A 15,248-nucleotide genomic window follows, 5' to 3' on the forward strand; every position below is an offset into this window, starting at 1 on the left:
GCACGAATACCCAGAGGTCTCGGAAACAACCCCCATGGGTCCAATTCGTGCTCTTCATTTCTCTTCAAAAGGAGAGAAATCTGGAGTACGTTTATGAGGATAAACCTCTTGTTGACAGGCCAGGAGCTCATTGATTTATTGATCAATTTTATTTATCCAAATTGATTTCCAGTGCCCTCTGCTGCAGTGCAGCCCTGGGCCCATCAGCTTGAGGGGAATATTGTGGAAAACAGCAGTTTTTTAATTAAAACACACACAATCTCCTCCCACCGCAAATACCTTGTTCTTCTGATAATCCTTCTCCCACACCCCATCAAATCATTCCCATGCAGATCTGGTTTACGGCAAAAGATTTTTCTAAGAGCCTTTTGGACTCGCGCATAGTTTTGAAAGCTTTAGGTCTTAATATGCGTTTTTTAAAAACTGTTTCTTAAAACCTGGTTTAAACATCAGTAAACAACCACCAGATTTATGGTGTATTGGAGGGGGAGTTGCCTTGGGTGTTGGTTTTTTTATTCTTTTCTTTTACATAATCACTCACAGACAAAGCAATAATCAAAAGGCTGCAAAATCCTTGTTTTGCAACGATGGGAGGAGTTTAAACCAGAAAATAAAACCTGTGGTTATGTGTTCACATCAGACTGTTGCCACATACTTTTTTACTCCTTTTTTTTTTTTTATTTCCCTTTGAGTAACACACCACAGAACAGATTTTAGCAACAAGTGCATTTGTAATACCCTTAGTGAAAAAAATAAATCAATTAATACCATCTGAGCAGTCTCCATGTCATACTAAGACAGGGTTTCAACACTTGCTTTATAAACTGTCCATTACTCATTGCTGCTGCTTTAAAATAATTAATAACACTTGTAACCTGTTCACTTCAAGCGAGCCGTAGAAGTGAATACACGGACTCTGAGTAGATTACGTTCTTGCAGCAGGAGCTCCTCTCACAGTCTTCTCCAATCCTCACAATTTTTGTTCTGTCTATACAGGCTTTCTACGAACAGGGAAGGTCGAGGCTGTGGATCAGAACCTGAGCTGTCATATAAATCCATTTTCTAGTCTTCTGTAACACACAGGACACGAGAAAAGCCCTTGGAGCTTCCACAGCTGAATGGGACATCTCAACATCAAAAAACACCTGATAGCCAAGCCTATGTTAGGCAATTAAACCATAATTTAAATACTCTAATATTTATCCATCACATATGCAACATCTCCAAGCAAACCTCGGCAGAAGCACAGGCTCAGCTAAATGAAATAATACTAAAATCTCATTAATTGTAACCCAGTTTTTCTCTCTCATCTTGCTCCTCATTTCTTCCTCTCCTATTATTTTCCACTTTACCCTTTTCCTGCTGTGCTGGACATGGCTCATTGCAAAGATTTGTCCACTCCAGGTCAAACACCATCATTTCTGAAGTTGACGAGTCACCTATAATCAAGACGACTCATTTCGTTATTCAGAGGATGTTGGAGACTAATACAGTGTTTCCTTTCCCAACGAGAACAAAACACAAGACTTCAGACAGCAAAGAAGCTGAACTTCATTTCAATGCACATTCCCAAGTCCTGGGAAAACCTTGCAGGGCTGCTCGCAAACAGCAATCACCCTCCAAAATAAAAAATAACATTATTACACCTGTATTTTTAATACACCTGTATTACAAACCCGCCCAGGACTCATTAAGAAATCTGTAAAGAGTAAAAGCTTTTTGCTAGAAAATCCGTCGCCATGAAGAGTCCTTTTAGTTCAAGAGTAGAGCAACAACATGGGGTCCAATTTGGTTCTACTAAACCTGGTCTGACATCCCCCACACAAACACAAACCCATTGTTTTGGAGTAACATGGCTCAAAATTCACCAGCCAACCATTTTATCCAGTCAAAATCACAGTTAATTACAAGGACCTGATAGCAAGTAATAAATTAATTACTGATCACCTGCAATTTTATGTGGAATATTCTGGTAAGCCCACATGGTCAGAATTGTGTCTTTTCACAGCCCACTGGAGATACAGTCAAATACTCGACACAGCCACAAGGGTGGGGGAAAAAATGGAAAAATAAAGGATTTCTGCAGTACAGAAAATGACTTCAACCAGGGTGCAGGAACAGGACGTGAATAATGAGTACAGAACAGCCATTTCAAAATCTGGTTTCTTTTCTAGTTGGAACAACCCTCTAAAACTCTCCAAATTCCAAGCAGAACTATGTCTCAACAGCACCGGCTTGGGGGTAATTCCTGCCTTGGGAAACCCTGGAAGCACCGGCTCCTTGGCAGGCCAGAGCCGAGGTTTTCCCCGCGACCAGCCATAATCCAAACAAGCTGTGGACTGAAAATTACTTTGGAGATGGTGGAACATCACCCAAATCAACAACAGTGTCCAAGTCACAATTTCCAGATCAGAAACTACTAGTAAAATTTGCTGGTCAACGAAAAAATAACCAGAGATTTGGTTATCTGAAACAACTGATGAAACATTTTCTCAGCACTGGGATTGTGGGTGGGGGTTATAAAGTTAATGCTGCCCAATAACGCAGGGAAGAACCTGAAGATCACCCAGCTGAAAGTGTCTCAGCTTCAAGCAGGGACAACACAAGCACTGGGCAGCTCATCAGCAGCAGTGCCCGGAGCCATGACGTTCAAGTTCTCTACCATCCAATCATCCAATCATGTGCTGAAACCTGAGGCATTGACAGAATGCAAACCCAACACTACTTTTCATCAACAACCTCCATCCACCTCCCAGGCAGACAGACCTTCCAAAATAAAATGAAATCAGTTTAAAGAAATGCTAGAGGAATTTATTGAAACATAGTACCTGTAAAATTAATGCAGCTGGTTTTATTTCCACCGCTTTGTGGAAAACACCTTGGATATTTTTTCCTAAATGTCACCTTAAAAGTGAACAGTATTTTGCCAGTATACGCAGTTTAAGCTTTTATTGACAATCCAATTAGCCCTGTTTCTCTAGCAACAATAACACTTCCCCAACAATGCAATAATCACATAACACCACTATCATCAAATTAAGGTTTAAATAATATATATATATTTTTAAAACATCATTTTCAGCAGCAGGGAAGGCAACAGGAAGCTGATCGAGGAAATATTTTAACCAAAATTTTCAATGAAAACGTCAACTGGCTGAATAAAGGAATATTTTGGCCCAAACAACATCCACTGTGTGGGGTTTTTGCATAGAATACAGACAGGATTAAACTGCTTTTTCTGGCAGGTGGGCCCATCAGGTCCTGCCTTCCCCATGTTGCTGGGCTGGGCTGACTGGTCTCCCCTCAAAGCTCAGTTGCACCTTTATGTCACCTCAAGAAGCTGCAAAAGGAAAAAAAAAATAATCTACACTTCATTTGGGGACAGTTATCTACACCTGGTAAAAGTTCTAATAGTCACCTGTTTGAGTTTCCAAAGGTACAATTTACACTTGAGGAAAAACAAAACCCACACACACACCTTAAACCAACTTTGTGACTTTTATTGATGGGCGACAACTTTATACTTCTAGATATCACTAAACTGTGTACAATTAGGAACTCAACATTATAGGAGAGCAGACAGCAAAATTAAACAAAGCAGACTTAAAGAAATATCAATCTTAATTATTTTGCCCATTTTTTTAAATTTCATGTACACAGAAGCATAAATGCGGTTTGAAATTTCTTAATAGCAATAAAGTTACAATCACCCATCTATATAGACTAACATCTTAACTCCAAATATTTGATCTGCAATGTGTACTTAAGCAGTTTCTCATCGCACAATTATTAAAATGTGTCTTCCTATCAGGAACCAGCAACTCTGCGTTTTGTACGTTTGTACATATTTTGAAGCACACAGGACCATTTCCATCTCATAAACATCGGCTCATATTTTACCACTTATCAAAAACTATTGGGGAAGCAGAGAGTGCTTTTTATTTTTTTTTTTATTTATTTTTTTTTTATTTTTTAAATTTTTTTTACTTAAGTAAAGATAAAACATTTTCTCAGAAATCTACAAGTTCTGTTGCTGGTGCAGGGTTTTCTTCTATGATGCAATTAGAAAGTGGGAATCAAATGCAAATCCCCTTTTATTATCTTAGGATTCAGCATTAACTCAGATATTTTTTTTAATGTATTTTTGTGATTGACGAGACTGAGTCTTTTCAACCAAGTGACTTCATTCTGCAAAGTCAAAAGTCAGCACAAAGCACGTTGTGCACAAACCCAAGGTATTTCCTTTAGCACTCTAGCCCGTAGTTGTGAGGGGGGTAAAAGTAAAGAAAAAAAGAAAAAAAAAAAAGAAAAGAAAAAAGATTCACTCAAAAGAGCGTTTACAGGAGAAAAAAGTTAGTGATAGTTGGCGTTCTACAAAGCAGGAATCTTGCACACAGAGCGGAGAAGGGCGCGTTTCAGAGCAGGTCGACGCGGCGGTAGTACAGGAGGTAGGCTGAGCGCTCGGCCGACGGCTTCACCACCTGGTACTGGTTGATCACTTTGACGGCCTGGTCGTCGATGCGCAACCAGCCGTTGAGCCCGATTTGGAAGACGTCCGTAGTGTAGTGGCCACCGGTCGCGCTGTTTCCGTGATGATAGACAACTGCAAAGAGAAAGGCGAGATGCGCATGTATACTAGAGGTAGATAGAAATCAAGAAAAAAGCTCACGTCTCGCTTTCCTCAAAGCATGTTCATGGTTTAGCGAGATGACACGACCTGGCTTAAGCAGCAATCTTTTTAGTGCTTGCTTACATTTGATGCTATGCCATATCATTAATGTTTCTCTCTATCTCATGATTCTAAAAGGAGATTTATTTAAATTTAGAATCAAAAGCATCAAATTGCTTTTTATAACTTCCTAGAGGATTTTCTGGGGAGGATTTGCCTCCCAAAGGCACGTGAACAGCCCAGCACCCCCTCCCAAGCTTCCAACAGGCTCAGTGCGATATTCTGAGCCACCCGCTCGCTCTGTCTGCTGACAACAGCAGCATTTTATTGAAAATATTTGTTAACAACCATAAAAACAATCTGGCAAGACTTTTCAGATTGCGCTGGTTACAAATATAAGCCATTTATTCCCCCGTGACTGTTTTTTTCGTTTTGTCTTAACTGTGATTTTATCCTGAAAGCAGATTCTGTGGAAGTACCAATCTCCAAATTTCACATGTATTAGTTCTTGGGGACCTCCTTAACATAACTGGAAACTGCACACCTCTGATTAACTGCTAATACTACACTTTCCTCAAGCATCTTTGTTGTCAGAAAAGCTGCCTCAGCTCTACTGGAAAACCAAACTCTGAGCTCAGTGCTGGATGTGGTAACTGCCTCCAAATGGAGAGACCTTTTATGTAGGTAATTCTAAGAATGCATATAGGAAACTGCACTTTAACTCCTTCTAGGGACATGTGAGCCCTCGCCATACACTTAAGAATAACAAGAGGAATTGTCATATTTGGAACAAGAGCTGAAGTACGTAGTTATGGAATTGTTCACACTCTTTCAGATTAGTCACGCTTCAAGCTTATTCAGATATTCTTCATACTTTACAAAAATAAACATTTCAGAAGAACTTTAGCAAAGCAAAAAGGCAGAATATACTACAACTGTACATTTTAAGCAATTTAGGAAACTTAAACCTGAATTACTGATTTTCTAAAATTTGTTGTTACATAATTACACAAACCCTGGATGGTACCTGAAACGCAATTCTTCAGAAGTTTTTTTTAGTAATTTAAAATTCATTTAACGAGCTCTGTTTATGTGGATGAAAGTCCTAGATTGACAGAAGAATTATACTTTTCCACATAAGGAGTTAGAAAAAATTTCTTCAAACCACCTTAAATACACTGTCTGAACTTGTCCCAGCAAAACCACTATCAATTAAAGAAAAGAAGAAATCACACTGCCAGAAACAGTCCTGCATTTCCACAAGGAAGAGGTGTGTTATGTCCTTCTGGAACCTCAGCGGTCACAATCCTGGTTCAAACCCCCAAGTCACATCAGGCCGCCAGCACTGGCACAGATTTGGTGACACAGAAGTCAAGAAATCTGGTTCTCCAGTTTATTACTTTCTCTTGACGCCAACACAAAATCGTAAACTTCGTAGAGTATTAAACTTCAGGAAATTAATTACTGCCAAGAGACTCTTTTGTTCAGTATTAAAATGCTGCTTCTGAATTCTTACACGAGTTTCTGATCTTAACTCCCAATGTAGATGTATCAGACATCGCAGACACTCTTAGATTGTTTCCTCACAAAAAAATCATTATTTCCCATATTCCACCTACAGGACACTATTCATACCCTGCCAGCAACACTCATCTTGAGGGTTCAAAGGGATGCAGAACTAGCACTCAAAATGCCATTTCAAAAGACACTTGAAACATTATTCTGAGAATATGTGGCATATTTTAGGCAACAATTACATTACAGCTTGTGCTGATTTTTTTTAGGGTGGATCTGTTTCGCACAAAGCTGGATCAGTGAGATATATAAATACAGGTATAGCAATATATGTGTATATGCACGTATGCAAAAAACCCCAAAAGAACTAAACACAAGAATTTGAAACCCACAAGTTACATCAGTGCAACTCCGGTGTTTCTAAAATTCCATATGCAGAATTTGTATTTGCAATACAGGGACTAGAAGCATACAGATAAAATACCTGCAAAGAGCCGGTAGGTTCTTTGGCCTTTAAAAATTTTACTTTTCACACCAGGAGATAGTAGCTCTGGAGGAGGAAAAAAGTCACAAAGGTAACAGTTAGCAAGGTTAGAAATTCAATTGCAAAGGGATCAATTATTCATTGGAGAAACCAACACTACCATAAAGAACAAAGCACGACCAAACCCAGCAACTCACATGTGTTCTTTTTTACAAAAGAGATAAAAAAAAAAAAAACCCACTAATCCAAATTACTAACTTTCCAGACAACGTTGGAGAAGAAATTTTGTTCACAAGAAAGAAGAAAACTAAAACACAGGTATCCCTATGAAACACAACATGATCTCTTCCCTAAGAGGGGAAAAAATTGTTCAAAAATCTTTACCTTTACTAATTTCCAGATCAACAGGATACTCAATATTCTTGATAAGCTTCTGACATCCACCAGTCTTCTCATACACAAACCGCTTGAGGTGTAAAACAAGAACAGGAGGGAGCTCTTCTAGTGTCACTCTTCGACTGATCTCCACCTAACACATACAGAGAATTGAGATGAAGACAATCTCTACTTTTTTGTTAACTATTCAAAATTACTCCTTTAAATAAGGAACAAGTATTTAATTTTAAATACACTAGCAGAAGAAACACCAATTCGTTGTTATAATATTATTTTATCATAAACACGGCACACTGGATCTTTAACCAAAGTGTTGTCTTAATGGAAAATTCTATAATTTTATTAGAACTTAATGTGTTAGAATGAGCACAGATAAACACACCTTGCTGGAAATCCCCCAGGAACAACTCCTCAGGGTGGTTTAGCGATTAATAATTCTCAGCAAGCTATTACAGTCTAATCAAAGGTCAATAACTTGTAACACAAGCTGCTGGTTCCAGAGAACTCTGAACTACCGAAGACATCAGCACCACAGCTCAGTACCTGACACAAAAGGTTTTGAAAAGCTCATTTCTAAAAGCTGACACCTTCTTACAAAAAGCTGAATAGAAGGAAAAATGAGAACTGACCCAAATTACTTCTTCATTTTCAATAGGTAAATAACATACAATCAAAAAAGAACCTCTATAAACCAAAGTACTAAAGATTTTGGTGTAAACATCCAAATCTACATTTACCTTAAGAAATTTCATGGAATGCTCCAGAAATACTCACTGAAATGCAAAAGCAGTATTGCAACTACTTTCCTAAAAAGCTTGAATTCTGCGTTGCTTTCAAGAGTTCCCTGAGCACACCCTACAATTCCCCACTGAAATACTGGTTTCTACACCAGGCACCTCCAGTTGTAACTGGTACTATTATCTTCATTCCCCACGAGAATCCTAAAGCAATGGTAAAAAGCACCTTACAACAGCATCATTAACATAAAGACCTATTCACAGGAGGGCTAACAATTATTAATGTATTAAGATATTAGTACGCAACAGTTCAAAAATAATTCTGCATTAACCAGATGGTATTTGTCATTCAAGTTGCCTGAAAAACCAAGTGAGCTGCTTGCAGGCTACTGAAAAATGAGTCAGCCACCAAAATCAGCTACGGAACAGATCAGTAATTAAAGATTTTTCTTTCTAAAAAAGTATGCTGGGTTCTTGAAAAGGTTCTGAAGGAAATTCAAAGAGAAAAATACGACTTATAACCTCACTTTTTTTTCACTAAATATTGATTTTTATATAATTACAGGCAAACAATCCACAAAGTTGCTGTCTAAAAAACCTGAAATTGAACTTGGAACTGTAGAACAAAAATGTTTTGCCTTCCTAGAAATTATGACCTAAAAACATTTCCCAAAATAACTGCTCTTGGTTTTTCACAATTTTTTAATTGAGCAAAATCTCTTGACTGTAAATCATCAGCATTATTATTTTTCTATACAGGACCTGATTCCAGGTTACTAAGAACTTCTGGCAATCCCCAGGAAATCAGTATGTTCAGTTATTTTACTCATAATAGTACGTATTATTACCACAGTTCACCCTGTTAATTTAATATGCACTCCAGCAAAATCTCCAACCAATTACTACACCAACTCAGAAAACATATCTATTTACAGGCACGGTTTTGTTTAAGAGTTACTTCTCTTTCTTAAGTACCTTTCAGCGTATGGGCTGGAGCGTCCAATGTTTTACCACTGGAGGACACTTAGAAAAGGTTGGTACCTCTTTTGTTAACAAGTAACTATTTGTAAAGCAAGAGCTGTATAAAAAACCCTTTTAAAAAGTGGAGTATTTGACTGTGAAGAGGTCAACAGGACACACCTCTTGCTTGGTTTTTGTGGTGTAACCCTGGACAGACTCTCTTGCCACCAAACTTTCCAGCGCATCCTGCACCGTGCGGATCTTGTCTGACTGGATGTCCAGCTGCAGGGTGAAGAAAGGCTGCAGTGTGGCGGACTCCTTGGAACTCTGCTGGTAAACTACGGATCTACGGAAACAAACAAACAAACAAGTTAAAATGTAATAAAGCAGAGTCATTTTCGACAATACAGAACCTTCAGGAATGGACTGAAGTCTGCTTTAGTAACTCCATTCAGAGTTCCACAAAACAACGCACAAAGGTTAAGTGTAAGTTTCAAAAACTTGAATTGGCTTCACTGCAATTTAAGTGATTTTCACATCCACTTACGGCAGGGGTGTCAAACTCATTTTCACTGGGGGCCACATCAGCCTGTTCCTATTTATACAGTCCTAAAATCACATTTTTTTGGCACTTTGAAGGCAACCGCAAGGCTGATATGGCCCCTGGTGAAAAGGAGTTTGACGCTCCTGACTTGCAGCATAGTGAATGGTATGAATACTTGAATCATCTTATTTATGCAAGGATTAGAACAGTAGCTGGATAAGCATCAAAAATTTAAAGAAAAATACAGACATTTTTGATAAAATATTAACCTCTGGGTTCCTTTGCGATAGAGTTTTGAAATTATGTTTTCCAACAGATCTTCAGAAGCACAAAATACTGCTGCTTATCTAACTGTACGTTTTACTGCAAAACTTAAAATTGATTCCAGATTCTCCAATAAAAATCCACAAAATTTTTTAGTCCCTTCACTACGACCAATTTCACAGTGATTTTAAATTGTTTGCTTCAATCTTGCCATAGGAAATATAAACTGTGCCCCATCAAGGACTGGCATTTCCTTTTCCTCCCATCATATGCTGTGTCCAGACTTTGTCCATGTCCTTTGTACATAAACTGGAATGTTTTGGAAAACTGTCAGGAGGAAGGACCTGGGACATGAGAACATGCTGGTTTTGGATTTTACTTTTGTTTGAAGTGTATTCAGTTGCGGTCCTCAAGTAACCTGGCTTGGTGATCATTGCTTTGTGCAGTGAGACATTTCACTCTTCAGCCACAACCTCACTGCACCAAATGGACTCCTCCCAATTTTCATTCTTCTGAAACTCTGTGGAAAACTTAAAACCATCAAACATGCCTCAATATTTTTTCTTTTGTTTTGAAAGTGGAATTTACATTAAAAAGCCCCACCTGCCATAAAAATACGGTTTTATACAGCCAAAGAAATCATTAATTGATTATATTGTTATGTTTGTTACAGTGTCTCACAAAGCTTGTAAGCAATAAGATCATTAATATAGCTCTAATTGAAGTAGCAATGCTGAAATATCTCCAGGTCATGTACAAAATGTTAACGTACGGGTTTAATACCCGAGCTGCAAACTCCTACCAAAAAAGCCCCTTTGACTCAGGCAGAGCCCTGAAGCATCAACAGAACCCTGATGCATCTTTATATTGGCAAATATACATCCTTTAGAGGAAAGCGAGCAGATGAAAAACAGTAGCATCTTTATTTCAGTTTAACACTTCCTCCTTGGCTATATTTAAGGACAAAACCATCAACACATGGCAAGCGCGGGGTTTCAACAAACAAACCCTTCACTGTGGAAGTCTTGCTGCTTTTGGCCACACTTTGCAACCCCTTTTTAAGCTCATCATTATTTAATGCAATCAACAGAAAAATGCTAAACAGCTCCAGCTGTTTTCAAGTCCACGGATTAAGTTTCAATTAATAACATGGCAAATATTCTGAAAAGATAACATTAAGGATTTTTTTTTTTAATTATTAGAAATTAAAAACATTTTCTTCAAAAATACAAGCAGAAATTTATTTGATAGCAAAACCTTTGCTGGGTTCTGATTTTCTATAGCACTATCACTTATTAGAATAATTACACATTTAAACTGGTGAAGGTGAAATAATTTTCAATGAATATTTACCCGCATATTAAGAGCTCTACAGTAAGAATTTTTCAGGAAAACAGTTACTGCCCATTGCAACCCTGCTTAAACTACAACAATGTCATTGATGTATTTTCTTTTAAAGTAACTGCATCTGAAGGGAAAAAGCTGGTACTACTGATGGAAATATCTGGCAGGTTTTAGCCGCTCTGTGAGCTGGCTTGTGTAACAAATATTTGAAATTTGCACAAGTCAAAAGGGATTCCTGCACATGAACAAACCAGCTCCTGAAAATACCACATTGCTTAAGAAAGATTTCTTTGTTTTTAAACAATTTTGCCTAAATAGGCATTTAACAGACAATTAAAGCCTTGAGGACTGCCTGAAGTTTACCAAGCCAAACCATGCCAATTGAAACCATGTTTTCCTAGCTGCTTTTTCCATTTGATTTTTCCCAATTTCTGATGCTTTCATTTAGCCGACTTCTCCTGGCAATTCTGTGTTCAGTTCTTCCTCTCTCCACCCTCAGCCTCAGAGGATGAAGTTTTCCAACATCCCAACATAGGCTCCTGTTTCTGCCGCAAACTGTGCGACCCAGTTTGGAGGCTCAATAAAACGGGAGCGGTGACAGGAGACAACAGGTGTCAGACTGGACCCTCTGGTTCTGTTCTCTGTGCAAGTTTTTGCCTTTTTTCAATATTATTATGTCATTTTCTGTAGGAGATCATTTTAAAATTAAGAATACTAAGAGAATGCTAACAGAATAATGTAAACATCTAAACAATTCTGTTTGTGATAAATATACCACAAGTATTAACAATATCTTTGGTATGCAAACATACCGTCAGTGCGGAATTTCATCAATACGCACAAACATTTGTCTGCCAATTTATATGGAAAACATAATTTTATTTGCCAGCTGTCTGACTCAAATCCCAGAAGAATCATTTCAGTGCATTTCCTGGGCAGAAGGCACTAGCCCACATTATTCACACCTCTAGACTGAATACCTGGCAATACAGGGACTCAAACACTAGCAATTAAGTGTCTGTCTCCAATTTAAAAATAATTCTTCAAGTCTAGCATTTTTGTTTTGGAATATGTTTTTAGCAAGTGTTTACCTTGCTTTCATTTTAAATTATACATTTCTCCAAACAAGTCATGAGGGTTTCTTTTCAAAAAATATCCTTTCAGTATCTACTTTCTGCCTTCATCTGGTATCAGACCTGAATACAAGTAATGTCCTGCATTCTTCTCATTCCTGTAACATCTTGCAGTAATTTATATTTTTCCAAACTTCTTTCACCTTTAACATTTTATTTGTTAACTATTGCACATAACTTTCCTGCCTCTGGGAAGCATAAGGGTACACACAACTGAAAGTATCCCATTTTTTATTTCATTTCGTTCTTAGTTTACCGACCAGATATAACTCTTAGTAAATCACACTATACCTTAGTATCCTTATTTACAAAATGAGTCAAGGCTTCTCAGCAGTCACAGAAATCATATAGCTCTAAAGTTCTTTGGAGTCCTTAGACATGAATATAAATACGCAAAGCATATATATTTCAAACTCCTCTATATGCAATTCAGGGCTTTTGTTCTCTCAACAGTCTGTTCTTTTAAGACGTTTAAAAAGATTCCGGCTCTACAACAAGTCATAGAATCATCTGATTATTGATCAGTCTTTTGATCATTCTGGTCCATTGTCTGAACCTTCTCTTGCATAACAAATTCTTCACAGTACAACGTTCAACTCTCCTGGCCTGAGCAAACTGTGTAACAGTCTCTTCTACCTGATTATCCAATAATGGTGAAAAATACAGAAAGCAAAGCAGAGGAAAAAATTATCTGTAAAGGCAAAGCGCCCTACGGTCTCTCCACAACTTTATCGAAAAAGTACTATACCTTATATGACCACCAAAAATATCAGTAATTGGGGTCTGAACAAAGTCGGCCTGTCGAGTGACTGATGATTTGTTGCGAGGTCCCACTTGCTCCCACTCATCCTCACTGCCCTCCCCTTGTTCATCTTGCTCCTCTTCTTCATGAACAGTCTGAGCCTCGGGGCCATTGGACACTGCAAGTTCTCAAAGGGAAGAAGAAAAACGCATTGATTTTTTGTTTTACACATTCAACACGTATACAGATAAAGAATTCTAAAGGAAAATCCCCATACAAATAATTTTCAGAGGATAAAATGTTTTCATAGATCACAGACTTGAGAAAGTCAATGAAAACAAGTGTACTCCAGGCTTACTCACAGATGGGCACATGCGGTTATTAACAGAATGCAGCTCACTGGTGACTGCATGGAAACAGATGTCATTTTCTAGCAAAGTTTGATATATTTTTAGTAGTAAATTTACAGGGTAGAAAATTAGAAAGTCAAGTGTTATTCTGGAAACATAATTATGCCATTATTAAATATGACTCCTTTTCTGCACAGATATTTTACAGAGAACCCAAGGCTTAGCAAATATTTTCTTTGCAAGTGCCCAAGTCAGGAGGCTATAAACTGCACACAGCTAAAGAAAAAAATATGGAACGATCATTTTATATCATAAAAAATTTACCCAACGAAAGAGAAATTGGATAACTAGTGATCTACACTTGGCTAAGACTAACAGTGATTTGTTTCATTTTTCATAGGGGACTCAAACATAAAGCCACTGTAAAATAAAATGGCTTTTTAGTATGCATATGAACTCTAATAGTTTGGCATTTCTCTGTATTACAGAATCACCACAAAAAAAGGGAAATATTTGGAAAAAAGTTTGCTACCGAAAAAAAAAAAAATCCCACTAACTTTCATTATGTGGAGAAAGAAGTTTCTTTAGGGTTAGCATTTCTTCATGTAGTCCATTGAGGATAAATCCCAAGTATTCTTCAGCATCCTCTTGCCTGCCCTGAAGAAAATGTTTTTTTCAATTATCACAGAAGGTTCATGACATTGAACACCTATCTTTCTCCTATTAATTTATCTATTTACTAAGTACTTAGTCTAAGCTGTAAAGTCAAATACAGTTTAAGTTTTACGAAAACTAACCTTCATTTTTGACCAGTTCAAAAAGAACCTACAAATTAATTGTTAATTTACCATAAACAACAAGTACGCACATAAGCTTGTCCTGCATACAAGAATTGCTGCATTCTTCTCAATACAAATTCGATTTAACATGTGAGTTGGCATTGATTTCTTTTAAAAATGGTATTAAAAGTTGCTGTCAAACCAAGGCCATATCAAAAGGTGGTTTGAACCATTATCTTCTCTTTAAATTGAAATTAAACCTGAAAGAATATTTTGAAATCTGTGGACCTTCCCAAGCAGAAAGAAACAACTGCTCATTTCTTAAATACAGATCAATAGGTATCTTCTTTATAAAAAGAGATGTGCCATTCCAATAGTAATTTATTCATTCTTTTGACATATCAGACTGCCCACCTTATCATGAACTTCCTCCTAGAATTTATTTCTCAAGACAATCTAGATTCATGAGAATGAACAATCAACCAATTGATTTCAGCGATATTTATGTATGGATTTCCATTGCTTTAACAACAGCAATCACCCTGAAATATAATTACAGATGAGATTTTTAAGTCCCACCTTTTCTGAGAGACTTGATTTTATAACTGTCAAGAGTCTATAAATGTACGTAGGTTCAAAGGCAGCTCCTGGTCGGATGTCTCTCACAATTTTATCACCTAAAGCTGCAAGGCAAAGAGAAGTTCATATGAATAACAATATACAGAAATTTTTCTACGTAAGATCTTCACATTCTCTTCACACATCACTAGATTTTGGAATCATAATTATGTTTTTAGTAATAGTTTTATTACAATTTTAGTGACTGAAGCTCAGAATTCCCAAGATCCAATTCTTGTCTGTATACATATTTAAAAAACAAACAAACTGACCAAGCAAAACACAAACATCTTGCATCACTCTACACAGAGTTACAGATGGTCTGGAAAAGTTAATACTCTCTTTTTATAGTCAACAGTGAAGGTTAACAAGAATATCCACAGCCATCATAAAAGAACAATTCTGGTTCTGTTCAAATTGTTGTACTTCTTTTGTATTCAAAGAACATTTCCTTAAATCTTTTATATATTTAGAATTCTAATAGATCACTTTTCCTCACTGTAGAAAAAAAAAAAAAAAACAAACACCACAAACAAGATACAGATGGACAGAACGTTTAACCTAATGGCAACACAAAGCCTCAGAAACTATATTTGAAAACTACACAATAAAATGACCTAGAAGTATAATAAGTTGCATAAGACAGTCCGATTTGTTTCACAGAAACAAAACTTAGGCAGCAAACCACAGAAATGTCTGAGCTGTTTGGAAAT

The 15,248-nt window shown here is 37.2% G+C and overlaps 1 protein-coding gene across 2 annotated transcripts in view; it reads right to left on the bottom strand.

Annotated features, from left to right (window-relative positions):
- Positions 1–3,479: 3,479 nt before the first annotated feature.
- The window catches only part of USP10 (ubiquitin specific peptidase 10), a 47,848-nt gene continuing 36,079 nt past the window's right edge, over positions 3,480–15,248 (bottom strand). For both annotated transcript variants that reach the window (XM_065848126.2, XM_065848127.2), the window contains 7 exons: positions 14,497–14,600; positions 13,696–13,795; positions 12,795–12,975; positions 8,942–9,107; positions 7,053–7,197; positions 6,669–6,734; positions 3,480–4,603 (listed from right to left, as the gene is read on the bottom strand). In XM_065848126.2, the coding sequence (XP_065704198.1) occupies positions 4,416–4,603; positions 6,669–6,734; positions 7,053–7,197; positions 8,942–9,107; positions 12,795–12,975; positions 13,696–13,795; positions 14,497–14,600 (950 nt within the window). In that variant the 3' untranslated portion in view covers positions 3,480–4,415. The remainder of the gene's footprint in view (positions 4,604–6,668; positions 6,735–7,052; positions 7,198–8,941; positions 9,108–12,794; positions 12,976–13,695; positions 13,796–14,496; positions 14,601–15,248) is intronic.

Source organism: Patagioenas fasciata, chromosome 13 (assembly GCF_037038585.1).
Source record: "Patagioenas fasciata isolate bPatFas1 chromosome 13, bPatFas1.hap1, whole genome shotgun sequence".
NCBI lineage: Eukaryota > Metazoa > Chordata > Aves > Columbiformes > Columbidae > Patagioenas > Patagioenas fasciata.